Here is a 16,635-nt window from a genome sequence, read left to right as displayed (position 1 = left end):
CACCATCTTAGAAGTATGCCAGCGCTCTTATATTAGCCTGCTAACATTTTAATCTAGCTTTTTAGCTAAATTTATATACTTAAACCTAAAAATCATAGATTTGGATGCTTAGCACCATCTTGGAAGTCTGCTAAGGTCTCTTACTATAGCATGCTAATGCTTTGTGCTATCTTTTGAAATAATTTTGTATGTTTATACCAAAAAAACTGATTTTGACACTTGGCGCCATCTTACAAGTATGCCAGCTTTCTTATAGTAGCATGATAAAGTTAGCATGCTAATGTTTTATGCTACCTTTTTAAGTAATTTTGTAGGTTTATACCGAAAAAACTGATTTTGACACTTGGCGCCATCTTACAAGTATCCCAGGTTTCTTAGGTTAGCATGCTAATGTTTTATGCTAGCTTTTTAAGTAATTTTTTATGTTTATACCGAAGAAAAAAAACAGATTTTGACACTTGGCGCCATCTTACAAGTATGCCAGCTTTATGATAATGTTAGCATGCTAATGTTTTATGCTAGCTTTTTAAGTAATTTTGTAGGTTTATTACGAAAAAACAGATTTTGACACTTGGCGCCATCTTACAAATATGCCAGCTTTCTTACGTTAGCATGCTAATGTTTCATGCTAGCTTTTTAAGTAATTTTGTACGTTTATACCAAAAAAAACTGATTTTGACACTCGGCGCCATCTTACAAGTATGCCAGCTTTATGATAATGTTAGCATTCTAATGTTTTATGCTAGCATTTTAAACAATTTTGTATGTTTATACCAAAAAAAATATTTTGACACTTGGCGCCGTCCTACAGGTATGCCAGCTTTCTTACGTTAGCATGCTAATGTTTTATGCCAGCTTTTTAGGTAATTTTGTACGTTTATACCGAAAAAACATATTTTGACACTTGGCGCCATCTTACAAGTATGCCAGCTTTCTTATAGTATAGCATGCTAATGTTAACATGCTAATGTTTTATGCTAGCTTTTTAAGTAATTTTTTATGTTTATACCGAAGAAAAAAAACAGATTTTGACACTTGGCGCCATCTTACAAGTATGCCAGCTTTATGATAATGTTAGCATGCTAATGTTTTATGCTAGCTTTTTAAGTAATTTTGTAGGTTTATTACGAAAAAACAGATTTTGACACTTGGCGCCATCTTACAAATATGCCAGCTTTCTTACGTTAGCATGCTAATGTTTCATGCTAGCTTTTTAAGTAATTTTGTACGTTTATACCAAAAAAAACTGATTTTGACACTCGGCGCCATCTTACAAGTATGCCAGCTTTATGATAATGTTAGCATTCTAATGTTTTATGCTAGCATTTTAAACAATTTTGTATGTTTATACCAAAAAAAATATTTTGACACTTGGCGCCGTCCTACAGGTATGCCAGCTTTCTTACGTTAGCATGCTAATGTTTTATGCCAGCTTTTTAGGTAATTTTGTACGTTTATACCGAAAAAACATATTTTGACACTTGGCGCCATCTTACAAGTATGCCAGCTTTCTTATAGTATAGCATGCTAATGTTAACATGCTAATGTTTTATGCTAGCTTTTTAAGTAATTTTGTATGTTTATACCGAAAAAACTGATTTTGACATTTGGCGCCATCTTACAAGTATGCCAGCTTTCTTATAGTAGCATGCTAATGTTAGCATGCTAATGTTTTATGCTAGCTTTTAAGTAATTTTGTATGTTTATACCGAAAAAACTGATTTTGACACTTGGCGCCATCTTACAAGTATGCCAGCTCTCTTATAGTAACATGATAATGTTAGCATGCTAATGTTTTATGCTAGCATTTTAAGTAATATTGTACGTTTATACCGAAAAAATTGATTTTGACACTTGGCGCCATCTTACATGTATGCCAGCTTTCTTACGTTAGCATGCTAATGTTTTATGCTATCTTTTTAAGTCATTTTGAACAGATTTTGACATTTGGCGTCATCTTACAAGTATGCCAGCTTTCTTATAGTAGCATGCTAATGTTAGCATGCTAATGTTTTATGCTAGCTTTTTAAGTAATTTTGTATGTTTATACCGAAAAAACTGATTTTGACACTTGACGCCATCTTACAAGTATGTCAGCTTTCTTATGTTAGCATGCTAATGTTTTATGCTAGCTTTTTAAGTAACTTTGTACGTTTATACCGAAAAAAATGATTTTGACACTTGGCGTCATCTTACAAGTATGCCAGCTTTCTTATAGTAGCATGCTAATGTTAGCATGCTAATGTTTTATGCTAGCTTTTTAAGTAATTTTGTATGTTTATACCGAAAAAACTGATTTTGACACTTGACGCCATCTTACAAGTATGTCAGCTTTCTTATGTTAGCATGCTAATGTTTTATGCCAGCCTTTTAAGTAATTTTGTACGTTTATACCGAAAAAACATATTTTGACACTTGGCGCCATTTTACAAGTATGCCAGCTTTCTTATAGTAGCATGATAATGTTAGCATGCTAATGTTTTATGCTAGCTTTTTAAGTAATTTTGTAAGTTTATACTGAAAAAAGAGATTTTGACACTTGGCGCCATCTTACAAGTATAATAATAATAATAATAATAATTGGGATTTATATAGCGCTTTTCTAAGTACCCAAAGTCGCTTTACATGTAGAACCCATCATTCATTCACACCTGGTGGTGGTAAGCTATTTTCATAGCCACAGCTGCCCTGGGGTAGACTAACGGTATGCCAACTTTCTTATAGTAGCATGCTAACGTTAGCATGCTAATGTTTTAGGCTAGCTTTTTAGCTAATTTTATGTGTTTAAACCTAAAAAATCATGGACTTGGATACTTGCCACCATCTTAGAAGTATGCCGGCTTCGATCGACACCAGGCCAGAGGTTCAGGGCACCTCAAAATTTACGCAGAAGTTTTCTAGTACCCGTAATTAGCTTAGTGATTAGCGCTCAAGTTCCCAGCTAGCTAACGGTGGCGCTATACCGTATTCTTTGACTACCAAGGTACCTTTAAGACTTGAATTCAAAGTCATTTCATGCAAAGGTAAATAAGTCGGGGGTCCCCGCTCCATGGACTTGGGGGTCCTTGTCCTGGAAAACACTTTCTGCTAAACATCACCGTAAAGTGTGGAAGTGACATCCTGTGTGCAACGCCACCTTGCCGCCGAGCTCGTAGGCGCTGTCCAGCGGCGTCCTCTGCCTCTTGTTCCTGACTTCTGGGCAGGCTCCGCCCCTCAGCAGCAGCTCCACCAGCGCCGGGTGTCCGCCCCGCACCGCCTCGTGCAGCGCCGTGTTCCCCTGATGGTTGGCGGCGTTCACCAGCGCCTGGCTCTGAGGGTCACACCGTTGGGAGACCACGCCCTGTAGCGCCGCGTGCGTACTTGCGCGTGCTCACCTGTAGGAGGACGTTGGCGGTGTCCAGGTTGCCGTCGAGACACGCCAGGATCAGGGCCGTGTTGCCGTGGCGGTCCTTTTTGTTGAGCTTGGCGTTGCACTCCAGCAGGGAGACCACCACCTAAAACGCACGAGCGCCGTCAAGTCGGCAGTCCGCCGTTGGTCACGTGCACGCTGTCCCACCTGCGGGTGGCCGTTCTGGCTGGCCAGGTGAAGGGGCGTGGCCTGCTGGTTGCCGTGCCCGTTGACGCGGGCCCCGTGGCGCAGCAGCAGCGAGGTCAGCTCCGCGTGTCCGTGCGTGGCGGCCACGTGGAGCGGCGTGAAGCCGTCGGCGTTGCAGCTGTTGACGCCCAGCGCGCCCGCCTCCGCCGCGCACACCTGCAGGATGCACAGACATTACCACGTGCACGCTCTTGCCCACTTGGTTTTCACGTGCGCGTGCAGACCTTCTGACCCGGCGCGCAGGTGGGACACTGGCACAGCGGGTGGCACAGCGGCACCTGTCGTGGCAAAATGAATATTTTACTCACAACAATTGTATTCCTTCTGGGATTGATGTTGTATTGCTTCTCTTGCACCCCCCCCCGCTCATTCCTCAGGTTCTTCTTGCACCCTAACCCACAAGTCCCGAGAACACGAGACAAGGACTGTTGTGATGCCGAAGATCCACAACCTTGGATTTGTCTTTCGGTCAAATGTTACTCTCCAAACTCTTACCAATCAAAAGGCCTGTAAAACTCCACTGTGTAGGATGGGAAGCACCATGAAGGTGTGGGTTTCTTTGATGTATTGTAATCCACAGGAAGATTTTGTCTTGACCCGAGATCTACAAAGCGGAGAGGAGGCAGAGCCTAACCTACCTCCAGGCACCTTTTCTTTGAACTGTTTTGTGACCAAAGGCAGCGGCTGTTTACAACCCCCGTCCCTTTAGAAACAGCTGTTACCATGTAATCAGGGAGAGTCCAAATAAAAGAGGAGGCGTACAATCTTTCGTCAGAGCGTGGTGGGAGACTGTACAAAGAGTACAGCCCGGACGTTTCTCCTCAATTGAGACAAATTTAATTCTGTCTCTGCTTGATTCCTTGCTTCTTTGTCTGTTTAATAAATGTCATCAGTGTTTGAACCTGACAGCTGTATTGCTGCTTTTAATCAAAACATTCCTGTTCACAGTCAGATAGAGTCACATTTTGTTAATCCTCCTCGACCCTACCAAAAACGGGACAATTTGCCCAACCCCTCCTCTCTCCGGACAGAAAGATTTGGAAATTTCTTTGTCTCTCTCTCTCTCTCTTTTTTCTTCCCTCTACCTAGCATAGACTTGTTTCTCTGTAAACGAATGTTATTTGAGGCCTTGTCTCGAGAAAATTGTTAAAATTCTAGTATTAGCATGCTAGCATTTTTTTTCTTCTTCCAATTTTGCATCAAATATTTTGTCATGTGAAAAATTATACCTGTTAGCATGCTAACATTAGTATGCTAGGTTTTTTTTTATATAGCTAATTTTGTAGGTATTTACCTTAGTCATATTTTGGTATTTGATACATGCGAATGTTAGCATGCTAGCAATTTCAACACATTTTTAGGTACACACGCCGGAGTGATATATTTTGATACTTGATGCATTCTAGTATTAGCATGCTAGCATTTTTTTCTTCTTCTAATTTTGCATCAAATATTTTGTCATGTGACAAATGATACCTGTTAGCATGCTAACATTAGTATGCTAGCTTTTTTTTTTTTTTTTAGCTAATTTTGTAGGTATTTACCTCAGTCATATTTTAGTTCTTGATAAATGCTAATGTTAGCGTGCTAGCATTTTCAACACATTTTTAGGTGCAAACGTCGGAGTGATATATTTTGATACTTGATGCATGCTAACATTAGCAATCCTGTTCTGTTAGCTAATTTTGTAGGTATTTACCTTAGTCATATTTTGGTACTTGATACATGCTAATGTTAGCATGCTAGCATTTTCAACACATTTTTAAGTAGACACGTCGGAGTGATATATTTTGATACTTGACGCATGCTAACATTAGCAATCCTGCTTTTATAGCAAATTTTGTAGGTATTTACCTTAATCATATTTTGGTACTTGATGCATGCTAATGTTAGCGTGCTAGCATTTTCAACTCATTTTTAAGTAGACACGTCGGAGTGATATATTTTGATACTTGATGCATGCTAACATTAGCAATCCTGTTTTGTTAGCTAATTTTGTAGGTTTTTACCTTAGTCATATTTTGGTACTTGATAAATGCTAATGTTAGCGTGCTAGCATTTTCAACACATTTTTAGGTACACGCGGAGTGATATATTTTGATACTTGATGCATGCTAACATTAGCAACCCTGTTTTTTTTAGCTAATTTTGTAGGTATTTACCTTAGTCATATTTTGGTACTTGATACATGCTAAAGTTAGCGTGCTAGCATTTTCAACTCATTTTTAAGTAGACACGTCGGAGTGATATATTTTGATACTTGCTAACATTAGCAATCCTGTTTTGTTAGCTTATTTTGTAGGTATTTACCTTAGTCATATTTTGGTACTTGATACATGCTAATGTTAGCATGCTAGCATTTTCAACACATTTTTAGGTGCACACGTCGGAGTGATATATTTTGATACTTGATGCATGCTAACATTAACAATCCTGTTTTTTTAGCTAATTGTGTAGGTATTTACCTTAGTCATATTTTGGTACTTGATACATGCTAATGTTAGCGTGTTAGCATTTTAAACACATTTTTAAGTAGACCCGTCGGAGTAATATATTTCGATACTTGCTAACATTAGCAATCCTGTTTTTTTAGCTAATTTTGTAGGTATTTACCTTAGTCATATTTTGGTACTTGATACATGCTAATGTTAGCGTGCTAGCATTTTCAACACATTTTTAGGTGCACATGTCGAAGTGATATATTTTGATACTTGCTAACATTAACAATCTTGTTTTTTAGCTAATTTTGTAGGTATTTACCTTGGTCATATTTTGGTACTTGATACATGCTAATGTTAACGTGCTAGCATTTTCAACACATTTTTAGGTACACACGCTAGAGTGATATATTTTGATACTTGATGCATGCTAACATTAGCAACCCTGTTTTTTTAGCTAATTTTGTAGGTATTTACGTTGGTCATATTTTGGTACTTGATAAATGCTAAAGTTAGCGTGCTAGCATTTTCAACTCATTTTTAAGTAGACACGTCGGAGTGATATATTTTGATACTTGATGCATGCTAACATTAACAATCCTGTTTTTTTAGCTAATTTTGTAGGTATTTACCTTAGTCATATTTTGGTACTTGATACATGCTAATGTTAGCATGTTAGCATTTTCAACACATTTTTAAGTAGATCCGTCGGAGTGATATATTTTGATACTTGACGCATGCTAACATTAGCAATCCTGTTTTATTGGCTAATTTCGTAGGTATTTACCTTAGTCATATTTTGATACTTGATACATGCTAAAGTTAACGTGCTAGCATTTTCAACTCATTTTTAAGTAGACACGTCAGAGTGATATATTTTGATACTTGCTAATATTAGCAATCCTGTTTTGTTAGCTAATTTTGTAGGTATTTACTTTACTCATATTTTGGTACTTGATGCATGTTAATGTTAGCGTGCTAGCATTTTCAACACATTTTTAGGTACACACGTCGGAGTGATATATTTTGATACTTGATGCATGCTAACATTAGCAATCCTGTTTTTTTAGCTAATTTTGTAGGTATTTACCTTTGTCATATTTTGGTACTTGATACATGCTAATGTTAGCGTGCTAGCATTTGCAACACATTTTTAAGTAGACACGTCGGAGTGATATATTTTGATACTTGATGCACGCTAACATTAGCAATCCTGGTTTTTAGCTAATTTTGTAGGTATTTACCTTAGTCATATTTTGGTACTTGATACATGCTAATGTTAGCGTGCTAGCATTTTCAACACATTTTTAGGTACACACGTTGGAGTGATATATTTTGATACTTGATGCATGCTAACATTAGCAACCCTGTTTTGTTAGCTAATTTTGTAGGTATTTACCTTAGTCATATTTTGGTACTTGATGCATGCTAATGTTAGCGTGCTAGCATTTTCAACTCATTTTTAAGTAGACCTGTCGAAGTGATATATTTTGATACTTGCTAACATTAACAATCCTGTTTTGTTAGCTAATTTTGTAGGTATTTACCTTAGTCATATTTTGGTACTTGATACATGCTAATGTTAGCGTGCTAGCATTTTCAACACATTTTTAAGTAGACACGTCGGAGTGATATATTTTGATACTTGATGCATGCTAACATTAGCAATCCTGTTTTTTTTTAGCAAATTTGTAGGTATTTACCTCAGCCATATTTTGGTACTTGATGCATGCTAATGTTATCAGGCTAGCATTTTCAACACATTTTTAGGTAGACACATCGGAGTGATATATTTTGATACTTGATGCATGCTAACATGAGCAATCCTGTTTTGTTAGCTAATTTTGTAGGTATTTACCTTAGTCATATTTTGGTACTTGATACATGCTAATGTTAGCATGTTAGCATTTTCAACACATTTTTAAGTAGATCCGTCGGAGTGATATATTTTGATACTTGACGCATGCTAACATTAGCAATTCTGTTTTATTGGCTAATTTTGTAGGTATTTACCTCAGTCATATTTTGATACTTGATACATGCTAATGTTAGCGTGCTAGCATTTTCAAAACATTTTTAAGTAGACACGTTTGAGTGATGTATTTTGATACTTGATGCATGCTAACATTAGCAATACTGTTTTGTTAGCTAATTTTGTAGGTATTTACCTTAAGTCATATTTTGGTACTTGATGCATGCTAATGTTAGCGTGCTAGCATTTTCAACACATTTTTAGGTACACACGGAGTGATATATTTTGATACTTGATGCATGCTAACATTAGCAACCCTGTTTTTTTAGCTAATTTTGTAGGTATTTACCTTAGTCATATTTTGGTACTTGATACATGCTAATGTTAGCATGTTAGCATTTTCAACACATTTTTAAGTAGACACGTCGGAGTGATATATTTTGATACTTGATGCATGCTAACATTAGCGATCCTGTTTTTTAGCTAATTTTGTAGGTATTTTTGTAGGTAGTTTGGACTCCCCTGCCTTAAGTATATACTTAAAAGACCCGAGTTTCTTTATTGAATAGAAAAAATCCCGAACCCACCTGGGACAAGATCTGTCCCTCCTCCTCGTCATCAGTCCACTCCAGCAGGTAGCGCACCTGAAAGCCGCCACAAAATGACTCCCACTTGCCGAGACGTGCACAGGAGCGTTCTCACCATTTCCACGTCGCCGTCCGCCACCGCACGCAGCAGCTTCTCCACCTGTCAGTCACAGAAGGGGACAAAAAAGGTCACCATGGCGACGAAGAGGGACACTCTGGCGTGGCGTTTGGCGGCCTTCACCTGGCGATGTCGCACCAGCGCCCGCTCGGGTTGGAGCTGGCAGCCCGGAGAGGAGGGGCCGGATACGGACGAGCGCCGGCTGCTGCAGTCGGACGCCACGGGGGAGGCGGGGACACTCGCGTGAACGCCGCCGACGCTCCTGCACGGCTGGCCGCTCCGCGTCGACTTTATCAGCGTGACGATCTGCGGAGGAGAGGAACGCAAACCCAACGATAACAAAAAGTAGGCCAGGGCGATAAAACGATATCAATATATATCACGATAGACGTGTAATTAATATGAATAAAAAATGTGTTCGATAAAACTTTTATTTTTCTTCTTGGTATCTATACACACATATATATATATATGTGTATATACATATACATGTATACATATATATACACACACATATGTATACTGTGGAGAATGCATATATTTTAATAGTTCTTTCCTTATTCATAGTCATGTTTAAAGCAGCTAATATTTTCCCATGTGTACTCTTTTTGCTTGTATCTTACTCCCTTTTTACCTCATCAGTATTAGAGCAATGAGGCTGTATTCCTTTCTGGGCAGGGTGGGGGCTGTTTTCGTATTCAATAAGTTGTCTCTTCCCGTTTGATTTCCAGTCGTGCACTGCAGGACTGGTCTCCTAAAGCTTTAGTAAAACTTGATAATATTCCTATTCTGTCTTGATGGTCCTTCTTACTCAACATATATGTCATCAGAAAGAACTTGGGATTGACCAGTGACTTGTATTCCCTGAGAGGAAGACTGGTCAGACGCAACAATACATACAGTATATACACATATATTATATATACATACTGTATATACTGTATACACGTCAGTGCGCATTCATCTGTGCGCAGTGCTGGGCGCACCTCCAAGTGGGCGCCACTCCGGCTGCACCGAGCGTCTGCATTCAATCTTCAGCAATCAACGCACTTGTCGCTGATGAGAGGACCTGCCTTCTTAAGCCAGAGCAACCTGCTATCCTGTGCCAGAACGTAGCGACATGTTACTGTCAGGTTCAAACACTGATGACATATATTAAAAAAGACAAGAAGCAAGGAATTAAACAGAGACGGAATTAAATTTGGCTCAATGAGGAGAAACGCGTACACCTGTACCCTTGTGCAATGATCCACGCGCTGACGAAAGACTGTACGCATCCTCTTTTATTTGGACTTTCCCTGATTACATGGCAACAGCTGTTTCTAAGGGAGGGGGGTCGTAAACAGCCATTGCCTTTGATTACCAAAACAGTTCAAAGAAAAGGTCGCCTGGAGGGAAGTCTGGTCCTGCTTCCTCTCCGCTTTGTCCTTCTCGGGTCAAGACAAAATCTTTCTGTTGATTACAATACATCAAAGAAACATAACACATTCATGTTGCTTCCCATCCTCCACAGTGGAGTTATACAAGCCTTCTTCTTGGTAGAATCAAAGACAGCTTTTGTCCTCTCGTCGGGAACTCATGGCAGCACAAAGTTTTGTGATAACTTAGATACAATTATTCTGACAGTTACTGTACAGTAAGCCGAAATTCTGCAAGCTTTATGCATACTCTCTCTCTGTGTTTCTCCCCCTCCGTGTTGATTGGTCTCGTGTCCCCCTTGTCTTCCAGCAACATGCTTCCGTTCCCGCGTTACGAGCGCTGTGTCTCGTCTCCCTGTGTTCCCCCTCTGGTTCTCTGGCTGCCCCTTTTGGATCTCGACCTCCCGCCTGGACACGGACTTTGACGCCTCTCTATCGCCCCCCGACTTCCTGCCTGCTCACAGACCTCCGAGCTTGTCTTGCCGCCTCTCGCTCAACACTACTGGTAACACTCAACATTCAATTCCCACACATAGTCGCACACCATACACATATTTGGGTTGGTTCAAACTTCATATTATTGTATATAAATAAATAGCGGTAAACAACGTCCCTGCTGTCTGTGTCGTCTTCTTTCCCCGTACAAACCACAACATATACATGTATACATACATATGTGTATATATACATATACATTTGTATACATATGTGTACATATATACAGATATGTACATATACAGTCTTGGTCAAAAGTTTACATACACTTGTAAAGAACATAATGTCATGGCTGTCTTGAGTTTCCAATCATTTCTACAACTCTTATTTTTTTGTGATAGAGTGATTGGAGCACATACTTGTTGGTCACAAAAAAACATTCATGAAGTTTGGTTCTTTTACGAATTTTTTATGTGACCAAATCTGCTTGGTCAAAAGTATACATTCAGCAACATACATTATGAATTTTGGTGATGTAGAAAAGTTCAAATCAAATCAACTTAGCTTCATGGCACGGCCTCTTAACTTCATGAGAGTGATTATGATTGACGACACCGGCTGACTTCTCGGAGCCCATTTAAATAGGGCTCATGTGATGCAGTCATTAGACTCGGTTACAAACGAGACAATGGAAAAGTAAAAGGAACTCAGCACAGATCGGAAAAAAAGAATCATTGACTTGAACAAGTCAGGAAAGTCACTTGGAGCCATTTCAAAGCAGCTTAAAATCCCAAGAGCAACTGTTCGCAAGTATAAAGTGCATGGCACAGTTTTGTCACTGCCACGATCAGGAAGAAAACGCAAGCCATCACCTGCTGCTGAGAGAAAATTAGGTCAGGATGATCAAGAGTCAACTGAGAACCACCAAAAAGCAGGTCCGGAATTAATTGGAAGCAGCTGGAACCCAGGTGTCAGTGTCCATAGTCAAGCGTGTTTTGCATCGCCATGGACTGAGAGGCTACCATGCAAGAAGGGAGCCCTTGCTCCAGAAGCGACACCTTAAGGCTCGTCTAAAGTTTGCTGCTGATTACATGGACACAGATTAGACCTTCTGGAGGAAAATTCTGTGGTCAGATGAGACAAAAATGGAGCTGTTTGGCCACAACACCCAGCAATATGTTTGCAGGAGAAAAGGTGAGGCCTTTAATCCCAGGAACACCATTTCTACCGCCAAGCATGGTGGCGGTAGTATTATGCTCTGGGCCTGTTTTGCTGCCAATGGAACTGGTGCTTCACAGAGAGTAAATGGGACAATGAAAAAGGAGGATTACCTCCAAATTCTTCAGGACAAGCTAAAATCATCAGCCTGGAGGTTGGGTCTTGGGCGCAGTTGGGTGTTCCAGCAGGACAATGACCCCAAACACACGTCAAAAGTGGTAAAGGAATGGCTAAATCAGGCTAGAATGAAGGTTTTAGAATGTCCTTCCCAAAGTCCTGACTTAAACGTGTGGACAATGCTGAAGAAACAAGTCCATGTCAGAAAACGGACAAATGTAGCTGAACTGCACCAATTTTGTCAAGAGGAGTGGTCAAAAATTCAAGCAGAAGCTTGTGGATGGCTACCAAAAGTGCCTTATTGCAGTGAAACTTGCCAAGGGACATGTAAGCAAATATTAACATTGCTGTATGTATACTTTTGACCTAGCAGATTTGCTCACATTTTCAGTAGACCCATAATAAATTCATAAAAGAACCAAACTTCATGAATGTTTTTTGTGACCAACGAGTATGTGCTCCAATCACTCTATCACAAAAAAATAAGAGTTGTATAAATTATTGGAAACTCAAGACAGCCATGACATTATGTTCTTTACAAGTGTATGTAAACTTTTGATCTCGACTGTATACACACACACACACAAATAAATACATACATATATACACACACACACACATATATATATATATACATATTTTATTTGACTTTAATCTTGCAAAACTTTATAATTGTCTAGTAAAATAAAAACCTTAGAATATCCCTAACAATTCTTGTATGAAAACTTTTTCTCACAATATTGCAACTTATGACTTTTCCCCCCACAATACATTCCACTTTAATCGTGTAAAATGGCACTTTAATTTTTTTAAATTTTGTACGTTTTTCTCAAAATATTTTTTTCTTGAAAAATGCCTCCACAATTACATTTTTCCACAATATTCTCACAAAATGTTTAAAAAAAAATATATATATATACATTTTCACAATATATTTGACTTTAATCCTATAAAATTACATCATTTATTATGTTTTCAAAAAGAATAAAATACTTTTTTTCATAATATTTAATCTTGTAAAATTACACAAATTTGTTTTTTTTCCCTCTCAGAATATTCCCTAAAAATTCTTGTATAAAAACATCATAAATTTTACAGTAAAACTACGCTTTGAACCCTGCGGTTTATAAAACCGTGCGGCTAATTTGTGGATATTTTTATTTATTTTTTTGTCATAAAAAAATACAATCATGTGTGCTTACGGACTGTATCCCTGCAGACTGTATTGATATACATTGATATATAATGTAGGAACCAGATATATTAATAACAGAAAGAAACAACCCTTTTGTGCGAATGAGTGTGAATGAGTGTAAATGGGGGAGGGAGGTTTTTTGGGTTGGTGCACTAATTGTAAGTGTATGTTGTGTTTTTTATGTTGATTTAATAAAAATTAAAAAAAATATATATATATATATATTTTTTTTTATTTCTTGTGCGGCCCGGTGGTTGGGGACCACTGCCTTAGGGCGTAGGTTGTAACTGTAACTGAGTGTACAGCCCAATACGTCTCTCCGTATTGAGCAAATATGAACTCTGTCTCTGCCTGATTCCTTGCTTCTTGTCTGTTTAATAGATGTCATCAGTGTTTGAACCTGACAGTATGTAAATAAACATTTACTAAATATTTCTGTGTAAATAACGTATAAATCTGTGGCTTATATATGGAAGAATATTTTTCTTCTTATATCCTGGTGCATTGTGTAGTCTGGACAACACGGTACACACACACACAAACACACAGCAACTGGCCTTGGAGTTGAGCGCACAATGAAGCGCCGTGTCCCGGTTCTTGTTGAGCACGTTGACGGCGGCCTCGTTCTCCAGGAGGACCTGGAGGATGCCCTCGTAGCCCCAGCGCGACGCCAAGTGCAGCGGCGTGTCGCCTTTGTCGTTCTGCAGGTCCAAGCTGCACGTTTGGAAGTCGTAGTAGACCAGGGCCTTCACGCACTGACACCCGACAACGACAAGAAACGTGAGGCGGCGTGCTGGAGCGGACGAAGAAGCGGGCCGGCGTGACTCACGTCCTCGTGGCCGTACATGCACGCCAGGTGCAGCGGCGTGTTGCCGTTGTTGTCCTGAGCGTCGCCGTCCGCCTTGTAGTGCAGCAGCAGCAGCTACGCAACACACAGGCAACATTGGCACATGCCTATGTGTGTGTGTGTGTGTGTGTGTGTGTGTGTGTGTGTGTGTGTGTGCGCTCACGGTGACCCCCTGGTATCCCTTCTGACACGCCAGGTGCAGCGGTGTGAGGGCGTGGTAATCCGTGGCGTTGACTGGCGCTCCCAGTTTGGACACCAGCAGGTCGATCAGATGAGCCTGGCCTACACACACACACACACACACACACACACACACACACACACACACACACACACACACACACACACACACACACACACACACGTTAATATTGCACCGTGTGTGTCGGGGGGCCGCGCGTCGCCAAGTCGCTCACCGCAGACGGCGGCGACGTGCAGAGGCGTGTAACCCCTGTCGTCCCTGGAGAAGGAGGTGATGATGGACGGATCGTTCAACTTCCTGTCAAAAAACAAACAAGGCCGTCATTTTAAGTGGACGTCCGATGTGGAGTTCGCGAACGAATCGATGTTTTTGAACGGCTCTTTCAGTAAGAACCGATTCCCGCGAGCCTTTTTGTACGCCCATGCCAATTTAGACTAGAAAATTACTTTTGAAACATTTGAACATGACTTTTTAAAAATATATTGATTTTTAAAAACTATTATTAGGGCCCGAACAGCGGAACCCCTTAGGGGCCCTATTGAAACTGCTGCGTTTTCTTCTTTTCGTTTGGACGCCTTTTACATGCATAAAAAGTCCCCATATTTTGCAGGCGTGTCAGGTATGGTGAAAAAGTTGATGTTTTAGATTCCTGAAAATGAAATGTAAAAATTGGCTCTGTAGCGCCACCTTTTAAAGAAAAATTTACAAAAATTAGCCCCTGGTACCAGTTTCACGTATCGACACGAAAATCGCAGGACACGTCTATCATAACGGGACGCACATAAAAGTCTCTGGAACCCACACCTGAAAACCAACAGGAAGTCGGCCATCTTGGTTTTCGTCATCCAATTTTCAGTGAACAAAAAGTGGTAATACTTTAATGAACTCCTATATTATATTAACATGCAGGAAAAGTCCCAATATTTTGCAGGCGCGTCAGGTATGGCGAAAAATGCGATATTTTAGATTACTGAAAATGAAATGTAAAATTTGGCTCTCTAGCGCCACCTTTGAAATAAATAAATAAAAATTTCCCCTCCTACCAGTTTCACGTATCGACACAAAAATCGCGGGACACGCCTATCATGACGGTACGCACATAAAAGTCTCAGGAACCCACACCTGAAAACCAACAGGAAGTCGGCCATCTTGGTTTTCGTCATCCAATTTTCAGTGAACAAAAAGTGGTAATACTTTAATGAACTCCTATATTATATTAACATGCAGGAAAAGTCCCAATATTTTGCAGGCGCGTCAGGTATGGCGAAAAATGCGATATTTTAGATTACTGAAAATGAAATGTAAAATTTGGCTCTCTAGCGCCACCTTTGAAATAAATAAATAAAAATTTCCCCTCCTACCAGTTTCACGTATCGACACAAAAATCGCGGGACACGCCTATCATGACGGTACGCACATAAAAGTCTCAGGAACCCACACTTGAAAACCAACAGGAAGTCGGCCATCTTGGTTTTTGTCATCCAATTTTCAGCAAACAAAAAGGAGTCGTACTTTAACAAACTCCTATATGATATTAACATGCACGAATAGTCTCCATTTTTTGCAGGCTTGTCAGGTATGGCGAAAAAGTTTATGTTTTAGATTCCCAAAAATGAAATTTAAAAATGGGCTCTCTAGCGCCACCTTTTAATGAAAATTTTACAAAAATTAGCCCCTCCTACCGGTTTCATGTATCGACACGAAAATCGCAGGAGACGTCTATCATGACGGGACGCACATAAAAGTCTCAGAAACCCACACCTGAAAACCAACAGGAAGTCGGCCATCTTGGTTTTCGTCTTCAAATTTTCAGCGAACAAAAAAGGGGTCATACTTTAACAAACTCCTATATGATATTAACGTGCACGAAAAGTCCCCATTTTTTGCAGGCGCGTCAGGTTTGGCGAAAAATTTGATATTTGAGATTCCTGAAAATGAAACTTAAAAATTGGCTCTCTAGCACCACAAATCGGCCATCTTGGTTTTCGTCTTCCAATTTTCAGTAAACAAAAAGTGGTCATAATTTAACGAACTCCTATATTATATTAACATGCACGGAAAGTCACCATATTTTGCAGGCAAAAGTATGAAAGTATGGCAAAAAATTTGATATTTTGGAGTTCCAAAAATGAAAGTTCCAAATTGGCTCTCTAGCGCCACCTTTGAAATAAATAAAGAAATTAGCCCCTCCTACCAGTTTCACGTATCGACACGAAAATCGCAGGAGACATCTATCATGGCGGGACGCACATTAAAGTCTCAGGAACCCACACCTGAAAACCAACAGAAAGTCGGCCATCTTGGTTTTCGTCTTCCAATTTTCAGCGAACAAAAAGGGGTTGTACTTTAACAAACTCCTATATTATATTAACATGTACGAAAAGTCCCCATTTTTTGCAGGTGCGCCAGGTATGGCGAAACATTTGATATTTTAGATTCCTAAAAATGAAATGTAAAAATTGGCTCTCTGGCGCCACCTATGAAATAAAAATT

The 16,635-nt window shown here is 39.7% G+C and overlaps 1 protein-coding gene across 2 annotated transcripts in view; it reads right to left on the bottom strand.

Annotated features, from left to right (window-relative positions):
- Positions 1-16,635, bottom strand: part of ankrd27 (ankyrin repeat domain 27 (VPS9 domain)) — a 60,424-nt gene that overhangs the window by 5,154 nt on the left and 38,635 nt on the right. For both annotated transcript variants that reach the window (XM_061924726.2, XM_061924727.2), the window contains exons 14-24: positions 14,357-14,439; positions 14,104-14,222; positions 13,923-14,015; positions 13,651-13,848; positions 8,834-9,016; positions 8,708-8,752; positions 8,593-8,649; positions 3,820-3,873; positions 3,557-3,751; positions 3,375-3,494; positions 3,137-3,310 (exon numbers count right to left, since the gene is read on the bottom strand). In XM_061924726.2, the coding sequence (XP_061780710.1) occupies positions 3,137-3,310; positions 3,375-3,494; positions 3,557-3,751; positions 3,820-3,873; positions 8,593-8,649; positions 8,708-8,752; positions 8,834-9,016; positions 13,651-13,848; positions 13,923-14,015; positions 14,104-14,222; positions 14,357-14,439 (1,321 nt within the window). The remainder of the gene's footprint in view (positions 1-3,136; positions 3,311-3,374; positions 3,495-3,556; positions 3,752-3,819; positions 3,874-8,592; positions 8,650-8,707; positions 8,753-8,833; positions 9,017-13,650; positions 13,849-13,922; positions 14,016-14,103; positions 14,223-14,356; positions 14,440-16,635) is intronic.

The sequence above is a fragment of the Nerophis lumbriciformis genome, linkage group LG29 (genome assembly GCF_033978685.3).
Source record: "Nerophis lumbriciformis linkage group LG29, RoL_Nlum_v2.1, whole genome shotgun sequence".
NCBI lineage: Eukaryota > Metazoa > Chordata > Actinopteri > Syngnathiformes > Syngnathidae > Nerophis > Nerophis lumbriciformis.
The sequence above is the reverse complement of the archived record's forward strand: the minus strand, read 5'-3'. Positions and strand labels throughout refer to the sequence as shown.